The 24,798-nt window shown below is 41.5% G+C and overlaps 1 protein-coding gene across 5 annotated transcripts in view; it reads left to right on the top strand.

Annotated features, from left to right (window-relative positions):
• PIEZO2 (piezo type mechanosensitive ion channel component 2) overlaps positions 1–24,798 on the top strand; it is a 343,647-nt gene that overhangs the window by 193,633 nt on the left and 125,216 nt on the right. For all 5 annotated transcript variants that reach the window (XM_082416414.1, XM_082416413.1, XM_082416415.1 and 2 more), the window contains exons 6-7: positions 14,856–15,066; positions 16,322–16,535. In XM_082416414.1, coding sequence (XP_082272540.1) covers positions 14,856–15,066; positions 16,322–16,535 — 425 coding nt within the window. The remainder of the gene's footprint in view (positions 1–14,855; positions 15,067–16,321; positions 16,536–24,798) is intronic.

Raw genomic sequence — 24,798 nt, 5'->3', positions numbered from 1 at the left:
TTAACTTCTGCAGACTAGAAATGATGTTATCGCCTAAAATCCTTATGGGTAAAAGATATACAATCACATTGCATATCCATATCCTACTATTTTTAAGACAAATGTTAAAAAAGGTACATGGTATAAAAATTAATTATAGCAAGGTAATAACTACCCATCTCTTGCATTCAAGTTTGCAAACTACACAACACTTTTTGGTGTCCTGAAAATAGATAAAACTATGAAGGTGCTTTTTCTTCTGGTTGGCTTTATAATTATACGACAGAATTAAAATTTTTAATCTCCATTTTTACATGTGAAATTTATTTTATAATATTTACAGTTTTGAAAATCAGCTGGCTTAAATAATTACCCCAAATTTTCCAGGTTCAGTGAAAATAAATCCATTAACTCAAGCTCTCCAGACTTAGGGTTTATTATTATTATTATTTAGAAAGTGAGGTTGATTTTCAGTTAAACCTCATATTATAGATGGAGTGTAAAGGATATTTACTGGGAATTGAGTGGACTCTAAAGTCGGACTTGGAAGCGGCCTAAGGTGGCTGTGTGATGTTGGAAAAATTGTTTCTTCTCTTTTTCTGCAAAGCAGAGATTGTTGTGAGGACTTAATAAAAAAGGGCACCTGCTCTTCCTCTGCTCTTCTCCAGTTTGAGAGGCAGTAGAACAATCTCAAAAATTTCAAATTCAGGGTCTCGTAGAATGAAAGAAAGCTAAGTTGGAGGGTGTGTTTGAGGCCATCCACTTGGTAAAAGAATCCCTTCTGTGCCTTTAGTAACAGACAACCATGACTGAATTACAAAGCTTCCTATAAAAAGGACTTCTGTCTCCAAATTCAAACTGTCTGTTGCCGTAAAACTAGGAAAACCTACACTGACCTACGGAAGATAAGGGATGTTAGGTTAAGGTCAAGATCACACTTCTGGTGAAGAAGAGACACGATATCATTGACTAATTCTAAAATCATGTTTCCTTCCTGATTCCCCTCGGTTCTCCAAGACAGGCTTATGGTACCTCTCTCCCATTTGAAAGTTGTTTAAATATCTGTGCCCTATATATTATTGATGACATTATTTAACAATAAGGAAAAGAGGGGTAGATACTCTAAACATTATTTATTGGGGCTTTGAAAATACTAAATATCATTATTATGAGGTTGATTTCCCTCTTGGTTAAATTTGTTTGGGTCTAATTTAGATATTAAGTTCCATTCTCTTTGTACATTCCAGCCCCCAGATGGCCCAGGGGAGCAGGCTAGAGTGAATCTTCTGAGATGAATCCAGGAGGAAATACATCTTACCGGGGAACCATCTAGCTAGAGTCTGAAAAGAATAGAAATACATGGCCAGGAGAAATAAGCAAGAGAATTTGTTTTATTTTGAAGTCCCTAGCATACTTCCTGCTACTTGTAAATCTTGGCGTTTGTGTTCTAGATTGCTTGGTTTTTGAGGATCCTTTGAATTTTTTTTTTTTTAATTCCTGGCTGTTTTTTTTTTTTGGCTGCGTTGGGTCTTTGTTGCTGTGCACGGGCTTTCTCTAGTTGCGGCCAACGGGGGCTACTCTTTGTTGTGGTGCGCCGGCTTCTCATTGCGTTGGCTTCCTGTTGTAGAGCAAGGGCTCTAGGGCACGTGGGTTTCAGTAGTTGTGGCACGGGGGCTCAGTAGTTGTGGCTTGCGGGCTCTAGAGTGCAGGCTCAGTAGTTGTGGTACACGGGCTTAGTTGCTCTGCGGCGTGTGGGATCCTCCCAGACCAGGGATCAAACCCGTGTCCCCTGCATTAGCAGGCGGATTCTTCACTGCGCCACCAGGGAAGTCCCAAGGATCCTTTGAAAGGATAGTGTTTGCTGGCGTTCCTTCTTCTTTCATTTATCTCAGTGGAGAAATGGCAGATTAATCAATCCTCTGGTGCCTGGGAGAATTCCTTTTCAAATCTAGCATGCTTTCAAAGTAGCAACTAATTCCTGGAGAAGGCTCAGGAGTCTTCCCTAATCTTCATGGACTTGATAATGAGCCTCAAGTTTGCTGTTTTAAAGGGCATCACAAATCCAAGGATTCCCCCTAAAAACCCCCAGGGGGCATGGGTGGGAGGCTTTGCCCCTGTTCTTGAATTTTACAGAGAGCAGACCTCAGTCAAGAACCAACTCCCCAAGTGCCATAAAAGGTTCTTTTCCAGCTGACATATCTGTGGTCTTGTTTATTCGTTCATTTTAATTCAGAAGCAGATCGACAAATCATAACTGGGAAAAAGATTCTGATTCTTAAGCCTTTAAAAAAATGAATTGTGTTATGAAAATTAAATTGTGTAGAAAGGTTATCTGTGCAATAAAACACCAATTACATCAGTAATTTTGCCAAGCTGATAGCATCTGTGTGTTTATATACTTCTAGGTCTTTCTAGCTATTTAACGAGGTTTCAGGCCTTATTTTTTTGAAACAGATAATAGTTTAATATACTATTGAACTAAATTTATGATAAATTAAATCTTTATTCAAATAGGAATTTTAGTCTCAACTTAGTCTGCTTCAAGAGGCATCTTCTAAATAGTCTGACAAATCAAACATGAAGGATATAAAGAATATTCCAGTATAAATCATTGCACATCCATTAAAAATTCAGTGATGTAACATTTAGGTCCCGATAATGTTATTTGGAAATTCCTTCGGAACCTCAAATCTGCACCCTCCTTTCTAATACCTAACGTTCGTTAGTCTGCTGTAGCATCTGGCACAGAAAATGGTCAGCTGGGCTGCACGTCAAGCTTCAACTTTGAAGCTCAAGTTTCTATTTTTTTAAGAGCGAGAAACAAAGAATGGAAGAAATCAATCTCTTTATTGTCACCTTTTAATTAGGCATCTGCTCAGTTCCCACCTGAGATCTAGTCCAGAGTCACCTGCTTTCCATTTTCTAGATCCTGGCTTTCAAGCACAAAGACACGGTCATCCGTCTCTGTTTGTCTTTGGTTACAGAGATTATTACTGACCCTGAACCACCCGTTTTCTTTTATGAGAACCAGCTAAATTTAGCTCTTCTGACTGCTGTGCTCCCTCTAGAAATGAAGAATTCAGGGAGTGATGACAAAAGCCACAGTTCTAAGGGCGCACAGACCCTTCCTGTTGCCTAAAAGTGTCCTGAAAGGTTCAGGACCCAAATAATTACTTGTGATGAACTAAGATGCAAAGAAAATGCATGTCTTTATTATTAAAATGTCAAAAGGTTGAGCAGTGCTGTACCTACCCTGGAATCCACCACTTTCCTTTCCCATCCTCCCATCCATCTGTCTGTTCCTAACTCCAATCAGAACTTTTTTAGGGAGCCTGATCTCTGCTTGGAGCACTGTGCCAGGTCTGGGGTGGGTTGAGTCTTTAACTCATTTTGAATTTATTTTTGCGTATTGTGTGAGAGTAGTCCAGTTTCATTCTTTTGCATGTAACTGTCCAGTTTTCTCAACACCACTTATTGAAGAGACTGTGTTTTCTCCATTGTATATTCTTGCCTCCCTTGTCATGGATTAATTGACCATAAATGGGTGGGTTTATTTCTGGGCTCTCTATTGTGTTCCATTGATCTATGTGTATGTTTTTGTGCCAATACTGTACTGTTTTGATTTCTCTAGCTTTGTAATATAGTTTGAAATCAGGGAGCATGATACCTCTGGCTTTGTTCTTTCTCAAGATTATTTTGGCTATTTGGGGTCTTTTGTGGTTCTATAAAAATTTTAGGATTCTTTGTTCTAGTTCTGTAAAAAATGCCATTGCTACTTGGTAGGGATTGCATTGAATCTGTGTATTGCTCTGGGTAGTATGAACATTTTAACAATACTAATTCTTCCAACCCTTGAGCACAGTATATCTTTCCATTTATTTGTGTCATCTTCAATTTCTTTCATCAGTGTCTTATAGTTTTCAGAGTACAAGTCTTTAACCTCCTTGGTTAAATTTATTCCTAAGTATTTTATTCTTTTTGATGCAATTGTAAATGGGGTTGCTTTCTTAATTTCTCTTTCTGATAGTTTGTTATTAGTGTATAGAAATGCAACCAATTTCTGTATATTAATTTTGTATACTGAAACTTTGCTTAATTTTTTTATTAGTAGTAATAGTTTTTTGGTGGAGTCTTTAGGGTTTTCTATATATAGTATCATGCCATGGGCAAATAGTGCCAGTTTTGCTTCTTTTTAATTTGGATGTCTTTTATTTTTTTCTTGCCTAATTGCTGTGGCTAGGACTTTCAACACTGTGTGTAAAAAAAGTGATGAGAGTGGGCATCCTTATCCTGTTCCTGATCTTAGAGGAAAAGCTTTTAGCTTTTCACTGTTGAGTATGATGTTAGCTGTGGGTTTGTCATATGTGGCTTTTGTTATGTTGAGGTATGTTCCCTCTATACCCACTTTTTTGAGAGTTTTCACTGTAAACAGACGTTGAGTTGTGTTGAGTGCTTTTTCTGCATCTATTGAGATGATCATATGATTTTTATTCTTTGTTGATTGATCTGTGGATGTTGAACCATCCTTGCATTTCTGGAATAAAACTTACTTGATCATGGTGTGTAATCCTTTTACTGTATTGTTGGATTTGGTTTGCTGATATTTTATTGAATACTTTTTGCATCTATGTTCATTGGAGATATTGGCCTCTAACTTTTTCTTGTTGCCTCTTTGTCTGGTTTTGGTATCAGAGTAATGCTGGCTTTGTAAAATGAGTTTGGAAGAATTCACTCCTCATCAATGTTTTGGAATAGTTTGAGAAACATAGGTATTAACTCTTCTTCAAATGTTTGATAGATTTCCTCTGTGAAGCTCTTTGGTCCTGGACTTTTGTTTGTTGGAAGATTTTTAATTACTGATTCAGTTTCATTACTGTTATTTGGTCTTTTTAGATTGTCTATTTCTTCATGATTCAGTTTTGGAAGGTTATGTGTTTCTAAGAATTTATCCATTTCTTCTAAGTTGTCCAATTTGTTGGCATATAATTGTTCACAGTAGTCTCTTATGATCCTTTGTATTTCTGTGGTAACATCTCCTCTTTCATTTATGATTTTATTTATTTAGGCCCGCTCTCTTTTTTTCTTGGTGAGACTGGCTAAAGACTTAGCACTTGTCTTTATCTTGTCAAAGAACCAACTCTTGGTTTCACTGATCATTTCTGTTGTTTTTTAGTTTCTATTTCGTTTATTTCCATTCTGATCTTTATTATTTTCTTCATTCTACTAACTTTGGGTTTTGTTTGTTCTTTTCTTTTTAGTTTCTTCAGCTGTGAGGTTAGTTTGTTTAATTGAGATTTTTCTTGTTTCCCAGGGTAGGCCTGTATCACTATGAACTTCCCTTTTAGAACGGCTTTTGTTGTGTCCCACAGATCTTGGAAAATTGTTTCCATTTTCATTTGTCTCAGGTATTTTTTTAAATCTCCTCTTCATTTCTTCATTGACCCGGTGATTGCTTAGTAATATGTTGTTTAGTCTCCATGTGTTTGTGTTTTTTCCTATTTTCTTCTCATAATTGACTTCCAGTTTCTTACCTTTGTGGTTGGAAAAGATGCTTGATATGATTTCAGTCTTCTTAAATCTATTGAGACTTGTTTTTTGATCTAGCACGTGATCTATCCTGGGGAAAGTTCCATGTGCACTTGAAAAGAATATGTTTTCTGCAGTTTTGGATGGAATGTTCTGTATATATCTATTTTCCATCTGGCGAAATGTGTCATTGATTTTCTGTCTGGATGATCTATCCATTTAGGCAAATAGGATATTAAAGTCCCCTACTATTACTGTATTACTGTTCATTTCTTCCTTTATGTCAGTTAATATTTGCTTTATAAATTTACATGATCCTTTGTTGGGTGCATGTTTACAAATGTTATATCCTCTTGTATTGATCCCTTTATCATTATGTAATGCCCTTCTTCGTCTTTTTTACAGTCTCTGTTTTAAAGTGTATTTTATCTAAATATTGCAACTCCAGCTTTTTAAAAAATGTCCATTTGCATGAAATATCTTTTTCTATCCCTTCACTTTCTGCCAATGCATGTCTTTAGATCTGAAGTGAGTCTCTTGTTTTTTTATCCATTCAGCCACCCTGTATCTTTTGTGGAGAATTTAGACCATTCACATTTAAAGTAATTATTGATAAGTATGTTCTGCCATTTTGTTCATTGTTTTCTCATATTTTTTTTTCCCTTTGGTAAACCTTCTCTGTTCCTTTCTTCTCTTGTTCTCTTCCCTTGTGGTTTTATGATTTTCTTTAGTGTTATGTTTGGATTCCTTTCCCTTTATTTTTTGTCTATCTATTTAAAGGTTTTGGGTTTTGGTTTCCATGAGGCTCACGTATAACAATCTATATAAAACAATCTATTTTAAGTGGATAGTCACTTAGGTTTGAATACATTCTGAAAGCACTACATTTTTACTCCCCTCTCCACATTTTATGCTTTTTATGTTATATTTTACATCTTTTTATTTTGTGTATTCCTTAAATACTTACTGTAGTTACAGTTGATTTTACTACTTTTGCCTTTTAACATTCATAATAGCTTTAGAAGTGTTTCATCCACTAACTTTACTATATGTTTGCCTTTACCAGAGAGACTTTTCTCTTTCACATGTTTTCTTATTTCTAGTTAAGGCCTTTACTTTTCAGGTTGAAAAACACCCCTTAACATACCTTGTAAGGTTGGTTTAGTGATGAACTTTCGTTTTTGCTTGTCTGAGAAACCCTTTATGTCTCCTTCACTTCTGAGTGATAACCTTGCTGGATAGAGTAATCTTGGTTGTGTTTTTTATTTTCAGCACTTTGAATGTATCGTGCTGCTCCCTTCTGGTCTGCAAAGTTTCTGCTGAAATATTCACCAGTAGTCTTATGGGGGTTCCTTTTTATGTAACCAGTTGTTTTTCTCTTGCTGCTTTTAAAATTCTCTGTTTATCTTTAATTTTGACATTTTGATTATAATGTGTCTTAATGTGGATCTTGTTGGGTTCATCTTGTTTGGGACTGTGCACTTTCTAGACCTGGGTGTCTGTTTCCTTTCCCAGGTTTGGGAAGTTTTCAGCCATTATTTCTTCAGATAAGTTCTCTGCCCCTTTTTCTCTCTCCTCTCCTTCTGGGACCCCTATAATGTAAATGTTAGTACACTTGATATTGTCCCAGATGTCCCTTAAACTATCCTCATTAAAAAAATGTTTTTTCCTTTTTGTTCTTCTGATTGGATGATTGCCACTACCCTGTCTTCCAGATTGCTCATCTGTTCTTCTCTGTCATTGAATCTGCTTTTGATTCCTTCTCATGTATTTTTCATTTCAGTTATTGTATTCTTCAGCACAGATTGGTTCTTTTTTTTATATATTCAACTCTTTGTTGAAGCTCTCACTGTATTCATCCATTCTTCTCCTGAGGTCAGAGAGCATCTTTATGACCATTACTTTCAGTTCTTTGTCAGGTAGATTACTTATCTCCATATTTTCTGAGGTTTTCTCTTGCTTTTTTTTTGGAACATATTTCCTCATTTTGCTGACTGTTTCTATGTAGCAGGCAAAACTGCTGCCTCTCTTAGTCTTGAAGGAGTGGCCTTGCGTAGGAATGATCCTTCTTGTTCAACCCTGCCTTAGCTCTTGGTGGTCTCTCGAATCTTTGTAGTTCTTGATATGGCCCTGTTGTTGAGGGTGTGTCAGGACCTGTCAGTGTTCTGAGGGGAGGACTCTCATTTAGCACTTAGGCTGATTGGAAGCCAGTCTCTCAGGCAACAGCTTCGAAAGTATGCAGATATATACAGTCCCGTGGGGCCACAATTGTAATCCCTGCTGTTTTCCAGATGTGGAGATCTGGACGTGTCCTCTGGGCGACAGTTGCCAAAATCGAGACTCTTGAGGAGTGCACAAGCTCCTTCCTAGGAAGTCTCATTGAGCTGTAGTGAGGCCAAGGGAGTATGAGGATGTTGTCATCCTGCTTACTTCCCTGGGAACCCTTCCTTAGCCTCTAGGTGTGAGAGAAACCTGAGGCTCCAGGTTCCATGAATGGACCTTTTTCAAAGGAAGCCAGGGATTGTGTTTGCCTGCTATATGTGCAGTGCCCTGGGGGTGGTGGCCTGACAAGAGCTCTCTTTCCAATTGCTCCAGTGCCATGGAGCTCAGGGTCTCCAGCCCCATTGGCCACCAGGGCCAGGCAATCAAGTTGTGTCTCTGTCTGGACTGTATGCTCCTGCTGGCTTCAGCTGGAGAGTGTGGGGGCCAGGCTTGGTCCTTTGCTTTGGGAAGGCAGTGGGAAAATGACTTGACTGTGTGCCCACAGCTTCAGCAATGCAGAGGAGAGTGCCCTGTCTGTGTGCGTGTGTCAGCTTTAGGGCAGGAGTGGGAGGTTGCCAAGACCACTCATGCCCAGCCGCCTCAGCCACTGTAGCTCTCCGGCTTCAGCAGGTCAGCGGGGTAGTGCTACAATTGCTCAACCCTGTGTTCGAGCTGACTTGCCTGCACCAGCAGGTTAGGTGGGGGAGCGCAATGGCACCTCTGTCTCTGGGGAGTGTTTCCACCATCCCCCACCCCTCCAGCTGATGCCTTTGGATTTACGAATGACTCTCCCTTACATACAGTCTCAGCACGTGTCACACTGCTGTCATTTCACTGGCTGTAGGGTGAGTGAGACCACATGCCTCCCCTGCCTGTCTGGGTGTGGCCCTTTCTATTCTCTGTTGGGGACCAGGTGTTCAGCTAGTTCTCAGGTTCTTTTCAGGGGAAATTGATCCATGTGTAGCTGCATATTTGTCGTGTCCACGGGAGGAGGTGAGTTCAGGCTCCTCCTTCGCCACCACCTTGAACTGCCTTTGACCTGGGAATTTGTAAAGGTCCAGGTGCAGGGCCCATCCCCGACCCATTCGGTCAGAATCTCTGGGAGGCAGGCAAACATATTGTGGTACTAGGACTGGTTTTATTAAAGCTCCCCAGGCCTGCGGTCCTGGCTCACCCAGCGGGTCACTGCCTGCTAATTCAGTGTGTCTTTGCCTGTCCTTTTTTAAACTTTTATTACTCTGTAGGAAGTGGTTGAAAGCATACATCTCTATACTCACTTTTCCAAATGGAACAGGGAACGACTTAACTGCTCTTATACATTTGGAAAAATAATCTTCCTAAAACAAGCGCAGAAGCAGAATAAAATATTGGCTTTGTCTGTGCGACGCTGTCACGTTAGGCCTACATAACACACGCGACCCCACACCAGCACGGCTCCCGTGCTCTCTCTGGCTGCTTGTGTCCGCGAGGACGCGATGGATGAGACTTGTTCGTCTGCTGCGATTACTCACATCATGGCCTATTCCTTCCTTGGGCTCTTCTGTTGAGATGAACCCACTCTGTGAGATAAATTGTTAACTGAACAACTCTGACATCTTAGAAAAATGTTCCCTTTGCCTCCAGGATCTTTTGGCTCATTATCTGTGACTCTGATACCCTCCCATCGAAATGTTTTTAATAGCTTGGTTTTACCCAAGAGGAAGAGGAAAATGGATTCCATGGCATGAGAATCTCTGGTCTAACATCTAAAGGTTGGCTGAAATCAGAAAGAGGTTCCACAGATAAATTATTTCAATATATTTTCCAGTTAAGGGAGTCTGCCTAGTATACGACTCAAACACAGTATTTTCAGGTAGGATGAGTTGGTCCAAGGTTGCAGATGTCAGCAAGGGCATGGATTCCAGGCTGGTCGCTTCCAAATCACCTTGTGCAGCTCTTTAATCAGACAGATTCCTGGGATTCGCTCCCAGAATTTCTGAGGTAGGAAGTTTGAGGTGGAGCTTGGTAATCTGTCCTCTTAAAGATTCCCAGGTGATTCTTGGGATTTAGTCCAACCCAGGTTGAATTGTTTAGTGCTTGGGGATAAGGAAACATGATGTTTGGGTTCTACTGAAAGCAATTGATGGTGTCTTCCTGGTCCAGAATTGAGTGGGAATAACAGCTAATGCTGTGACTGCTGGGGTAGGGCTGCAGGGAGGGACGCAGTGGTGGGGCGGGACTCGGAGGCCCTATCCAGGCTCGGGGAACCACGGCCTCTCACACAGTTGACTCTGTAGCACTTGGAGCATCCTCACGTGACATGAGATGCTACCTTAGTACATTTGGTGTGTTTCGAAGTCAGGGGCTTTTAAAGAAGATGCATTAAAGCACTTACAATTCTTCAGGTAAGTTGTAGACTTAGACCTGGGCAACACTGATATGTAATATTTTATTTGGCTTTTTAAACTATAAAGGGCCTCTTTGTCTTTCCTTACTAAGAGAGCTCAGGAACCAGGGGGATAAATCTTTATTTACAGCTACTCCTTCTTAGCTCCAAGGCCAGAACCAAGTTGGGTTCCAACACGGGGACAGATTACAACTCCAGCAACTAAGGCTGTTCGTTGGTAAATATGGTAGGGTGAGCTGAGGCGCTTCCAGGGCATCGGGGTTTACACTGCACAGATGGATTGTTTTGGGGACAAAGCCAGCCTGTTACCAAGCCAGCCTGATGTGGCTAATAGCAGTTCTGGCACTGGCCTGGATGGTAGAGGCTCACTTTCGGCTCCCTCTCAGCTTGGCAGGTTTAAAAAGTGTTTTTTAACTGAAAGCCCCAGGGATTCCGGTACAAAAATGCTGGAAAACCTCAAGTACGCTGGTATGTTTATAAAAATCACAGGGGCCCCAGTCCCGCCCAAGAGAGGTCAGGGAAATGCATTTGTCTAAGCTCACGAAGGTTCTTGACCAGAGATTTCTGTTTGATTTAATCTACATCCGCAGCAATTCCATAACTGAGCAATAAGTCATTTATTATGAAAGTTAGGAGTATGTTTCTGACTGGGACCAGGCGCCTCTACCTGTGTTCTCTCTCTCTGTCTCCTTGTTCAAGTATGGGAACTGAAGGTTTTGGACAAACTTCCTTCCTCAAGGAGGGATTTTTAGTGTGTCACCCACCTGTTGTGCGGGAGGTATTAAGCAACAGATGCCCCATGAGGAAGGCAATGTGAGTGCCATAGCACACACAGCAACTCAGCTTGGTCCCCACAGCAACTCAGCTTTGGGAGATGGAGAAGCTGAAGGAAGGCTGGCCTGGGACCCGGGGCCTTGGACACTGGGCAAGGGCTCCCATGGGGTGGGGACAGCACATCCCAAGGCAAAGAACCTGTGGATTCTGGGTTCTCCATGTGGTTCCCTGCATGTGATGTTTCTGGGCCAAGAGATGAGGATAAGGTTGGAGAGACAGACTGGTCCCAGGTGTGGCAGCTCCGACAGGTGGGCACCTCTGTGTTCTCTCCAGGTCACCTCATCAGACCCCTGACTTTGGCAGTGAACCTCAGGTAGACCTCTCCACACTCCAGAATCCTACACTAGCTGCCCCCGTGACACCTTCATCTCAGAACTGGATTCCCCAACCTGCTCCACTCCTGGTTGTCCTGACCTCATCAGCAAAGACAACAACAGTGCAGGAACTACCTCTGATTCTCCTCCACCCCTCCTCCCTCCACGTGACATTTACCAATCAGTTCTGCTGACTCGACCTCCAAGACATTCGGCCAAGGCACAAACGCTCTTCAGCTCCATTCCCTGCCCCCTCCTCCATCAGAACAGCCTCCTGGCTGCGGGGTCCCCCTGCCCTCCCCCTGCAGCCGCTGGAGTCACCCTGTGAAACAGATCCTGTTGTTCCCCTCATTGGGTGGAGTGGTGGGTTATCAAAGTCCTGTTAGAGCGGGTTCAGGTGTCGGGGACGTGCCGCCGTGCATCCAGCCAACTCTTGGAGACTTTCACTTTGAAACTCCCAAACGTGCGTGATGCGGGGCAGGGGAGGGTGGTGGGCTGTCCTTCTACCAGGTGCCCCAGCACCTGCAGCTCATCCACCGTCCCAGGAGGGGGCCATGAGCACCTGCCCACAGGTGGGCTGCAGGGGGTGGGCTGATGCACTGGCTGGGGCTCGGCCCTCTTGTCTCTGTGAGGCGGGACGTAGGGGTATCTGCTGACAACGAGGAGGAGGAGGAGGAGGAAGTGGGTCTGGGGACACACCATGGAGGCTCAACCAGCCCTTCCCGCTGCCTGGAAGGCTCTGGCCTAGAATTTTCACATGGCTGGTGATTCTGTGACATTCAGATGTCAGCTTAAATGTTACCTCCTCAGAGAGGCTCTCCCTGACCTCAGAATCTAAAATAGCTTCCCTGACACTCGCAATCACATCACCCTATTTTAATTCTCAGAATAGCATTTATTGCTGTGAGATATTTAGTTGTTAATTTTTTTACTTGTTTACACGTGTGGGGCTCTATCTCTTACTAGCGACACTGGTACATACTGAGCTCTGAACAGATAGAAAAATCTTAATGCATAAGCCTGAAACATTCTTTTTCCTTCCAGAAAAAGTACAAATGTGCTGTGATGGAATACAGTAGAATGCAAAACCCATTTTGGGTATATGAACTTGAATTGCCTGGGATTAAATCCCTGTGTGTGTATGTGTGTGTCTGTGTTGTGTGTATATATGTGTGTGTCTCTGTGTGTCTTTGTATATGTATCTGTGTGTTGTGTGTGTATTGTGTATGTGTGTGTGCATATGTGTGTTTTGTGTGTGTGTGTGTGTGTCTGTGTGTGTATCTCTGTGTGTCTTTGTATATGTGTGTTGTGTATGTATTGCGTGCGTGTGTGTCTCTGTGTGTCTCTGTGTATGTGTATTGTGTGTGTACATATGTGTGTGTGTCTGTGTGTCTCTGTGTATATGTGTGTCTCTGTGTGTCTTTGTGTATGTGTATTGTGTGTGTATATGTATGTGTGTGTTGTGTGTGTGGATTGTGTATGTGTGTGGATTGTGTGTGTATGTGTATGTAGGGGAGGGGGTGCATCCTGTAGCCTTGGCTTCATCAACAGCCAACGTAAGTCCCGAGTGGTCTGTACCCACCTGGGCAAACAGCACTTACCGAGCTGTGTACCCGTCTCCTGTGCCTGGCTTCCTCCAGTGAGCTGGGGCACAGATGGAGCTTCAGACACCAGCAGTGAATATTATGTAATACCTGAACTAAGTGTATCGAGAAAGTATATATATATCTGAAAAAACAAAAAACTAATTCGAAAAGATACATGCACCCTGATGTTCATAGCAGCATTATTTACAATAGCCAAGGTATGGAAGCAACCTAAATGCCCATCGACAGAGGAATGGATAAAGAAGATGTGGTGCATATATATATATACAATGGAGTACTACTCAGCCATAAAAAGAATGAAATAATGCCGTTTGCAGCACCGTGGGTGGACTTGAAGGGCATTATGCTAGGTGAAATAAGTTAGAGAAAGATAAGTACTGTGTGATGTCATTTATATGTGGAATCTAAAAAATATGACAAACTAGTGAATAAAAACAAAAAGAAGCAGACACACACATAGAGAGAACAAACTAGTGGTTACCAGTGGGGAGAGAGAAGGGGGGAGGGGCAATATAGGGGTGGGGGGAAAAGGCTTGTTATGGAATTATATGAAATCATGTGTGTGAAACTTTTGAAAGTTGTAAAGCACTATAGAATTTGAAGAATCTTTCATTCAATAAAAAAATTAAAAAAAGAAAGAACCTTTAAAATGGGAAAATGCAGCAGCCAGGCTCTACTCTCTAAGCCTTGACTCCATGTCTGATCTGGGCTTAAAGATCCTTCTGGCTCTGCAGACAGCTGCCGTCTTTTCAGGATGAAGCCTGTCAGCCTGGGGTGAATGCAAACAAAGTTTCATGCATCTAAAACCGGCTTAAGGTGATGGTTTATATTTATAATTCCTTTAAAAAAATCTAATCCTTCCAGGATAAGATTGTAATTAGCCAAAAAATTCTTATGTATTCTTTAAAAACAAAACAAACAAAAAGACCCCACAGTATACCCAGTTTAAAATAATCCATGGGGAGGGGGAAGGGTAAGCTGGGACAAAGTGAGAGAGTGGCATGGACATATATACACTACCAAACATAAAATGGGTAGCTAGGGGGAAACGGCCGCATAGCACAGGGAGATCAGCTCGGTGCTTCGTGACCACCTAGAGGGGTGGGATGGGGAGTGTGGGAGGGAGGGAGATACAGGAGGGAGGAGATATGGGGACATATGTATATTGTATGACTGATTCACTTTGTTATAAAGCAGAAACTAACACACCATTGTAAAGCAATTATACGCCAATAAAGATGTTTTAAAACAATAAAAGAATCCATGGTATAGTATATGTAAATAAAATAATCCATGGAAGTATGTGTATGTGCTGTACATGTGTTTCCTCCCTGAATCTCTAGTGATGGTCCTGAGGTCCTGAATGGCCTGGGATTGGACTGGTGCATGATTCTCTAAAAGGATAAGATAGGAAGCGACTGTTTATTTAGCCAAGTAGCTGGGACCACTCATCCTCCCACGGGCAGGAAATACTAAAATAGTGAACAAAGATAAACTCCAGAAAGAAAAGGGATTTCCTAAGTGCTGATTTGGCCCATCCTTTCCGTTTAAGCCATGGACACATTCATCAAACTTCCCATCACCTTGGTGGCAAACTCGGTAAATTTGAGGAACCATGAGCAGCTAACATTATGAATAGATGTTTCAGACAGTTTCTTCTTCTGCCTGTAAAAAATGAGCTCATGTAGGTAAGATGAAATGCTGTTAGGGACCCTATGATTAGCGATGCTTCCTGTTTACTTTTTCAGGAAAGATCAGAGTTCCTTGGGCTTTACACAGGGACCACTGGAGACCTGGGGGGGCTTAATGTGGTTGAGTGGTTGTCTGCATTTTTTCCTGATTTGTGAAATTCACCTCATTGACTGGCCCATATAGCAAACCGTATAATCTGTTGGGTGGATAGGCAGAGTTCTGGACTGCAGTGTTTTCTTTTTTTCATTTATTTAGGCTGGAGGAGAAAAAATAGACCCAGAAGAGGCACTGATCTATGAAGAGGATTTAGAGGAAAGAGATGGTGTTGAAGGCGATTTGGAAGAAAGCACGAAATTAAAACTCTTCCGCAGGCTGGCCTCTGTGGCTTCCAAGCTTAAGGAATTCATTGGCAACATGATAACCACCGCGGGGAAGGTTGTTGTGACGATTTTACTGGGTTCATCAGGTGAGGGTCTCCAACTCCTGATGGAGCACAAGGAGGGAGCTGGCGAGAGTAATGAAAGGAAGGGTTGAGGAGAAAACAAAGAAGGAAACAGTTCTGTTCCGTGGCACCAAAATCATAGCTGTAGCTTTTGTAAAATTGGCCACATGTATAAACCAAACACGCACACGTAGCTTTTCCCGTTCAGATCTAGGTGTTATGTTTTTAGATGGTTGCTATAAACCTCTGTAAAGCAGTCTTCTTCCATAGCTGTTAGGTGACATCATTTTCGACGTGACGATCTGGACAACTGTTGCCCTCCCTCAGAGCCTGTGAATGGTGATCTGGGACAAGGGACAGTTTTCGTGGTCCCGTCCAGAGCTGCACATGTGCTTTCTGAAAGCTTTTCTGTTTACATTGAGTCATTAGTAATCTTAATGTAACTCTCCAGGATAGACTATTTTTCTTCTAGAGTTAGATTGTAATCTTCCATCACAGACGCTCACTTCCTCTCGCTGTTGGCTGCGGGCTGCTTGTTCCATAAAAACGTTATCTCCATCTTCGCCCCCTTCCCCGTTGCCCCAGAGGTACTGTGAACTTTATTCCATCCTGCTTTGGTGAAATTTCATAAGATGAAACAATTTAACTGTTTTTCCATAGGAAAGTTAAAAAATGGAAAAGTGAATAGTATTTCTCAAGAAATGTAACTCAGGATTTTGATGAGAAGTCATTGCTCCCCCCAAAGTTTTTAAATACCTATAAAGGAATTACCTCGTTTTACATTTCCCCTTTTAGTGATAGTGCAAATCAAATTTCATCAGGCAGGGCAAAGGTTTAGTGAGACTTTAGCTGCCACAGAATATAGTATTATAAATCCTAGTTAACAAACAAAAGCAAATCATTTTTAAAAATTTATTGGGGAAAGTTAGAGTGCACATATAGTATTCCTGAAGAATTGGGGGAGAGTAGATATATGGAAACAGGAAAGTAAATAAGCTAAATTCTACTGGTATGAAAAGTGGATGTTTGCGGGGCCTGAACGTCACAGGTAGGGTTTCTTCATCATCTGGTATTTCCCCATATTTACAAATTTCACTTTACATGTGACTTTTTTTCACAATAAGAATAGCATTAATTCTGATTTTATCAATAAAGTGTGATGACTTGTACTAAAAGCATAGAAAGGAAATTCACGTCATCTCCAATAGTGACGTTTCCTGCACGGCGCACGGTTTCCGCGTCTACGCGGTGTCTCATGCTAGCGTTTCTCCCTCCTCAGGAATGATGCTGCCCTCTCTGACCTCGTCCGTGTACTTCTTTGTGTTTTTGGGTCTGTGCACCTGGTGGTCCTGGTGCCGGACCTTCGACCCCTTGCTGTTCAGCTGTCTCTGTGTCCTGCTGGCTATTTTCACTGCGGGACACTTGATTGGACTGTATTTGTACCAGTTCCAGTTCTTCCAAGAAGCAGTCCCTCCCAACGACTACTATGCCAGGTAAGAGGAATCAACTTCTAGACATTTCACAGTTCAGTAAGATAATCCGCGAGCCCTCGGGAGGGCCCCCTTATGACCCCGCTGGGCACTGTGCATCTGCTGGGGTTCTCCTGGATGCCCATTGACATGTCAAGCCAGGGTTTGGCGGGGCTGGGGAAGCTGTCTCTGCCTTGAATGTATTGGCTGACACTGTCTAGAGTGAGTCGGTGTCGCTTCAGATGGAGGTGCTGCTGGGACACGGCGGGGAGGGGAAGCTGCTGTTTGTAGCAAAGGACAGACACATGGTCTCAGCCGTGGAAAGAGACCCAGGAAGAACATTTACAGCAAAGGATAATAAGGACACCTCAGAGCATCAGCTGTAAGGAGCTCTCAAGGGCAAACAGAGGACAAACTGAGCATCGAAAATAACTAAATGATTATAAAAATGTAAAAGTAAAAATGCATGAGTCCATGATATGTTTGTGTGTATGAGAGAGAGAGACAGGGAGACAGAGAGAGAAATATCTAATTTGCTTCAGTTGTCAGTGATTACTATCCCAAATTCTTACTATGAAACTGGGAATTAAAGGTAAAGAACCCAGCATTTACTTTGACTTTTTAAAAGGAACTCCAGACCATTCTCAGTTAATGAGGGGAAACTCTTCTTGACAGGATGACACCAGCTAATGAAAGGGAAAGGAATGCTAGAATTAGAAAATTACCATTTATCAATCAATTTTTAATGAAATACTTAGATCTATTCACAAACTGAAACCATGACTTAAAGAGTTGCTGGGATGAAGGCTGTTTGCAACAATGATAGAGTATAACCTCACTGATTATTATTTGCTAATTACAAAGGGAAAAGACCTTTCCAATGGTAGTCAACACCTTAACCAATTGATCCAAACTATCATTACCAAGATGGGATCCCTTGACATTTCAGACTTCTAGGCTTGATGCATTGTGGGGAATATGGCATCATATTGTTAAGCCTTTAGACCTAACTTTCGCTTTACAGGAAATATAAAGGATAGAAATATGATTTAAATGACTCCACAGGGAGAAAAGGGAACCCTCATACACTGTTGGTGGGAATGTAAATTGATACAGTCACTATGGAGAACAGTATGGAGGTTCCTTAAAAAACTAAAAATAAAACTACCATATGACCCAGGAATCCCACTACTGGGCATATACCCTGAGAAAACCATAATTCAAAAAGACAAATGCACCCCAATGTTCATTGCAGCACTATTTACAATAGCCAGGACATGGAAGCAACCTAAGTGTCCATCGACACATGAATGGATAAAGAAGATATGGCACATATATACAATGGAATATTTCTCAGCCATAAAAAGAAATGAAATTGAGTTATTTGTAGTGAGGTGGATGGACCTAGAGTCTGTCATACAGAGTGAAGTAAGTCAGAAAGAGAAAAACAAATACTGTATGCTAACACATATATATGGAACCTAAAAAAAAAAAAAAAAGGGCATAAAGAACCTAGGGCCAAGACCGGAATAAAGACGCAGACCTAATAGAGAATGGACTTGAGGACAGGGGGAGAGGGAAGGGTAAGCTGGGACAAAGTGAGAGAGTGGTAGTGTATATATGGACATATAAACACTACCAAGTGTAAAATAGCTAGTGGGAAACAGTCGCATAGCACAGGGAGATCAGCTCGGTGCTTTGTGACCAGCTAGAAGTGTGGGATAGGGAGGGTGGGAGGGAGGGAGACGCAAGAGGGAAGAGATATGGGGATATATGTATATGTATAACTGATTCACTTTGTTATAAAGCAGAAACTAACACACCATTGTAAAGCAATTATACTCCAATAAAAATGTTAAAAATAAATAAATAAATAAATAAATAAATAAATAAATAAATAAATAAATGACTCCACAGGAAAGCGATCATCAAAGTCCAGAATGTGGAACCTGTAAGGGAAACGATCTGGTCTCTTCAAAAATCAGCATCCTGAAAAAGAAATGTATGTGGAGGGAGTTGGGCAGGGACTGTTCTAGTTTAAAGGAGAAGTGAGGAAACCTCGCAGACAGATGGGAAGTCTGACCCTGGATTACACCCTTTTTCAACGACAAATCTCTATGAGGCATTCTGAGGTTAAATGGGGAAATTTCAATATTCACTGGTTATTAGCTGATAGTATAGAATTCCTATTAATTCTTAGGTGTGTGATTGTATGTGGCTATCCAAGAAAATGTTGTTTATTTAGGAGATACATGGTGAATTCTTTAGGGATGTCTGCGACTTCCTACTGGTTTAGCACCCATTGTGGGAGAGACCCCCAGGCCCACAGAGGGAGATAGAAAGAGGAGAGAAAAATAAATAAAATGATCTAAACTAGGTGGTTGGCATGGGGTTATCCATTGTTCTATTTTAACTTTGATTTTTCTGTGGAAAAGTCTGGAATGGAAAGTTCCAGAAAAAAAGAAAGGGGAATGGAAGTGGCAGGAGAGAATTGTGGGTTTGGTGAGAACAGTGTGAGGATTCTCTCCATGCGCCCAGCGAGGTGGTGCAGGTGCTTTTCGTCTTCTTGTTGAAATGAGATATCTGCATTTTAAAGGAACGTGAATAATGTTATCACACGGACAATATAGATTTCATCCTTCTTCCAGGAGATCCTAAGATGGTTTTCATGTGACAGTAAACGTGAAGAAGCGGGGAGTATGTGCACATGTGTATGTGTGACTCACTCTCCTTACTCACAGTACTTACAAGCTAGTTTGTGGCTATCTCCGTACAATGCTAAAAAAAAGTGAGTCAAGTCCTAAAACCACTTATAGTCAGATAAAAAAGATATACCCAACACACACACACACACACACACACACACACACACAGTCTACGTAATTCTAAATCCAGTTGGCTTAACCTGGAAGTGTAACAAGCATAATTCCGTCTAAAAAGAGAAGAATGTTACATAGACACAGAACACGGAGGAGCCAAGACATGGAAACAACCTAGGTGCTTATTGATGGACTGATGGATGAAGAAAGCTTGGTATAAACATATAAGGAATATTACTCGGCCATAAAGAAGAAGGAAGTCCTGCCATTTGCAACAATGTGGGTGGACCTTGAGGGCATTATGCTGAGTGAAATAAGTCAGACAGAGACAAATACTGTATGATCTCACCCTATATGTGGAATCTAAACAAAAGTCAAACTTATAGAAACAGAGAGTGGAGTGGTGGTTGCCAGGGGCTGGGGGGTGAGGGAAATAGGGAGGGGTGGGTAGAAGGTACAAACTTTCAGGTATAAGATTAGTAAATTCTGAGGATCTATGAACAGCAGGTTAATCACACTGTATTGTAATTACATTGTATTGAAATTTGCTAAGAGAGTAGATCTTTTTTTTAAAATTAATTAATTAATTAATTAATTAATTTATGGCTGTGTTGGGTCTTTGTTTCTGTGCGAGGGCTTTCTCTAGTTGTGGCAAGCTGGGGCCACTCTTCATCGCGGTGCGCGGGCCTCTCACTATGGCAGCCTCTCTTGTTGCGGAGCACAGGCTCCAAACGCGCAGACTCAGTAATTGTGGCTCACGGGCCCAGTTGCTCCGCGGCATGTGGGATCTTCCCAGACCAGGGCTCGAACCCGTGTCCCCTGCATTGGCAGGCAGATTCTCAACCACTGCGCCACCAGGGAAGCCCTAAGAGAGTAGATCTTAAGCATTCTTACCAAGAGAAAAAAAAAAAAAAGAAAGGAAAAGAAAAAGAGTAACTATGTGAGGTGATTGATTGTTAGTTAACTTGACTGAGGTACTACATTTCACAATGTATACTTATATCAAATCATCATGCTGTCCACTTTAAATATATTACAATTTCACATGTCAGTTGTAACTCAATAAAGCTGGGGGAAAACTGCAAAGCTCTTTCTGTGGCACAGATTTACATAATATTTATTTTAGGCAAGAGTGAATAAATGCAAAATTTCAGTACAGACATTAGTTCTAGATTAAATGAATATTTCAGTTTCTTCTAGACATTTAATTTTTGGTTTATTGAACACATGTAGAAAAAAGTTTTGTACTTTTGGAAGGGCTGACTTTTAGGGATGGTTTAATTGGAAACGTAAATATCTTCTGAGGGGCCTTAGTCCCCCCACACCCCCCAATTTAAGAATCTTTTCTGCTATCTAGAGACTGATGATAGGAAATGCAAAGAATATTCAGAACCACTTTGAAAACACTTTTTCTGTAAAGGATCAGTTAGTACTGTAAATATTTTTGACTTTGCAGGCCTACGGTCTCTGTCATAATTCTTTCAAGAAGCTGTTTATTGCAAAAGCAGCTCTGGATGAGATTTTAAAGAATGTGTGTGGCTGGGTTCCAGCAAAACTTCGTGGACACCGAACTTTGGATTTCAAAATATTTTCACATTTCATGAAATATTATTTTTCTTTTGATTTTTCCCAACCACTTAAAAATGTAAAAACCATTATTAGCTCACAAGTCCTATCCAAACAGGTGGTGAATCAGGCTTGCCAACATATGGTGTGGATAATAGCAGTCCTAATAGTGTAACAACTTACCATATTTATTTGCATTTGGATTGCCTCAAAATTATGATTGTAAGTTATTATAGACATTTTGAAGATAATTACCTTGAAAAAGTTTAAAAGCTTCATTGCTATAATCTCATAGAGTCATTAGAAGTTGGGTTGCTTATCAGAGTATAGATAGTTTGAGCTAAACAATGCAATATACACACATTTATATATATACATATATACATGTATGTGCATGTATATATATATCATATATACGTATATACACTGCCTTATTGTAGAGTCTTCCCCCCATTAATTTGGTGACAATAGGACATTGCCTTTTAGCCCTTGAAAGCTTGAAAATTTGCATATTTTAAACAATAGCTTTTTCTTAAGGCATAATTTCAATGCATTGCTTTCCACCAACGAATTCTGAGTTGGAAGAAAACAAACTTGCAGAAAAAAAAAGTCATCTTGCATAGGCATTTGTCCCAAATTTCATAACCACAGAGACGCCAGCTCATGTGTCCAGGTTCGGATGTGGCTCTCCTCAAAACAATCCAAGTTGTTTTTATCTTCTTGTAAGCTTTCAAATAGGCTTTCTGGTGAGGACTATCTTTTTTTTAGAAATATTGAATTGATTTATCATTGGTATAATACATGCTTGTTGGCGATTATTTGGAAAAATATAATAAAGAATCAGGAAAAACACTTGAAAAAAATATAATCCTAACTCCCCAAAATACTGTTCATTTTTGGTCTGTATTCTTCCAGTATTTTTCCTATGCATATATGTGTTTTTTAAAAACAAACTTTGAATCGTGATGCGCATGCTGTTTTATAACTTGCTTTATGCAAGTTCTGCATCTCCCCATGTTATGAAATGTTCTTCTAAAGTGTGATTTTCATAGCCTGCAAAGTGTTTGATTGTGTTTGATTGTGTAGCTGTGTTATAGTGTAGTCAGTCCCTGATTTCTGACCAGGGAGATTAAGATTACTCATTTTCGCCCTCTTGAGTGACATTGTAATGAGCATCCAGGTTACTTGTAAATTTAGGTAAAACTCATGATGACCAAGAAGTAAACCCACGGTCCCTCAGTTGTAAAGGAGCCTCCATGGGGCTGGTTAGTGCTCTGCCCTGAGGGAGGGTCTGGAGGTTTCCCTGGTCCTGGGCCCACACGATGCTATTCCACTGGTCTGCACGCAGGTGTTGTGACCTCAAATTCCGCAGCTGCATGGGGCACACCTCTGTGGGCTCGTGTTTTTCTAGGGTCATGTCTTCTTTCAGCCCAAGGGCCCCAAGAGATCATATGCTTACTTCCAACTCCACCCGCACCTGGGGGGGAGTTTCTCCTTCATTCTAGCCAGGGAAGCACGTGGAGAAGGTGGGCAGGGACCAGCAATGGACGGGGTGGACGAGACCCAGGAGGACGTGGAGGAGGGGCAGGGAGGAGGCCTGCCTGGGGGAGGAGAGTTAGTGATTCCCTCCCGTTTGTGCACAGACCCTGGCATGACCATATTTTCCAAAACAAAATTCAGGGCTCTTTTTTGATAGTTAGGAGCATACCTATGGGAAGGTAAGGCAGAGTGAGAGTAGGATTCTGAAATGTTGGAGTATATGGTTTTAGATGGTTATAACCATAAAAAATGTAGTGCCCCTTCTTGTGAAGTTGATCCAGCAAAATAAAGCTTTAAAACGAATCCACATAACTTATATAAGACAGATAACATACCACTCAACACAGTTTGTTTAATGGAATAGAGCCCAATTCCAACCTACTCTGGCAGGTCTCCCTAAGAAAAATGGCAGACTAAACGAAATTTGGCTTAGCTAGTCCCAAGGGTGGCCCCTTCCAAAGGTTTTGTGTTTTGTGGGGACTTTCTGTAGACAGGAAACACCTTATATTTTGACGGCAAGGAGGCGAGGATCAAGGTGTTGGGCTGGTGTTCAGAGCCCTCCCCTGTGTTCCTCCTTGTGAGGCTGGCCAGACTGATGAAGCCCCAAGTCCCAGCCGGCTTGTGTCCTGTGGCTTTGCTGCACCGAAAGCGCGGGAGGTGCGCTGGGTAGAGGACGGGACAAAGGCAGGTGGACCTGACTTGCTCTGCGGTGTCCCTGAACGTGAGCAGAAATGCACTGAATGCTGTAAACAAATGTCTACTCATCCATGACTTCACGAAAAGCCAGTTTTAACAGTTTGTCAGCTCACTGTTGACCGTTTCCTTGTGAAGATGACACCGCAAGTAATTCTGAGGTGAACTCACCTAAAAACAGTCCTGGACCAAAGGCAGGGTCTTTGTTTTCTCACCTTCAATTATCTGAACAATACAGGGAAAAGTTCTGACGTGGGCCAGGGTGGAGGGCTTGGCAGGAGAGTCAAACGTCTGCTGTTTTCTTATCATGACGTAGAGAATGATGGAGCCCATACATTTACTTCTGACCCCGAGTCGTGAATGTTTGTGCGCGGTGGGCAATGAAATGGGTGTGTGACTGAATAACCTCTAAGTCGTGTCTTATCACCTCTGACTGGCTTTCATTCCAACTCTGAACTCGCTCTACAACAGTCACAGGAGTCACGGGTTGGATTTCTTTGCTCAAATTCATTTTGTTGTTTTGCTGCTTTTTTCACCTGAAGTTGTACAATTTGAAAATGAATGAGAATTGTGGGAAGGAATGGGAGAGATTCTCGGGTCATTCCCTATGGAGGCAGCATTTTCTATTAAATAAATACACGATTTGTCCGATGTTGCCCTTTCCACGTCCTATTTCAATAAATCGTGATAAGAAAATGCATTATGTTTAGTGAAGGAAAAACCTATGTTTATTCCAGTGTTAAAACAATGTAAGAGAGAAAAAGCAAAGCCTCAGACTCCAGCATCATTGTGTAACTATTCTGTGACAAATGAGGAAAATGTGAAAAAACAAACATGAAAAGTACAGTAGTATTTATTATATTTATCCTATTTTTATACTAGTCATAAAAATGTCAATAATATGTCAGGAGTCATAACAGTCCTGATGCTGTATGTCTCTGGCTTCTAGTTTGGAGAAGCCAGTGGGTCCTCTAGAAAGTGACACAAGGAAGTCAGCCCTTGGGTGACGTCAGCTGCAGTTGGCTTTGTAAGTGTCTGTCTAATCCAGGTTGTTTAAGCGTGTTTGCAGCCTCACCCAGGATGGCCACGGTGTTGCCTCTCATTAGAGCCATCTGAGCTTTGATAACACAGACAGCACAGAAAGACAAAACTGTTCTTAATGGAGGCCAGTTGGCAAGAACCTCGTCTGAAAGCGGTCCAGTGTGGGGATAATTAATGTCAAGCGGGTCATCTTAATGCTGAGGAATGTAAATGGACCCACTGGTTAACACTTTCCCTTTTTGTTAATGATGGCACCCCAGGTAATCAATGGTTGTTTAATTTATCCAGTTGGTAGGTGACGTAACAGTAACCAAACTTCTGGTTTCCTTTTGGAAAGATTCTTATGATTAAGTGACAGGCGTTAGACCCAGTTCATTTGTGCTCATCTAAAAGGCAAAAAATAGGAGCCAAGAGACATGAATTGACTTTCCACAGATAAATGGAAAATCGGTAGAAAGTAAATACTTGAACCCCTGAGTCCATTCGGGCGATTCCCCGCAACCTTATGGTCACCTGGGGCCGTAAGTGGGTGTGGTGTTGACCCAGGATCCCAGGGTGACACCTGGCATTGTGTACAAAGCAACTGCTGCCTCTGACCAGGCAGACGACCCTTGGCACTGGACGTCTGT

The sequence above is a fragment of the Balaenoptera physalus genome (assembly GCF_965194825.1).
Source record: "Balaenoptera physalus genome assembly, chromosome: 12".
Lineage (NCBI taxonomy): Eukaryota > Metazoa > Chordata > Mammalia > Artiodactyla > Balaenopteridae > Balaenoptera > Balaenoptera physalus.
Note: the sequence above shows the minus strand (reverse complement) of the source record. Positions and strands in the feature narration are given on the sequence as shown.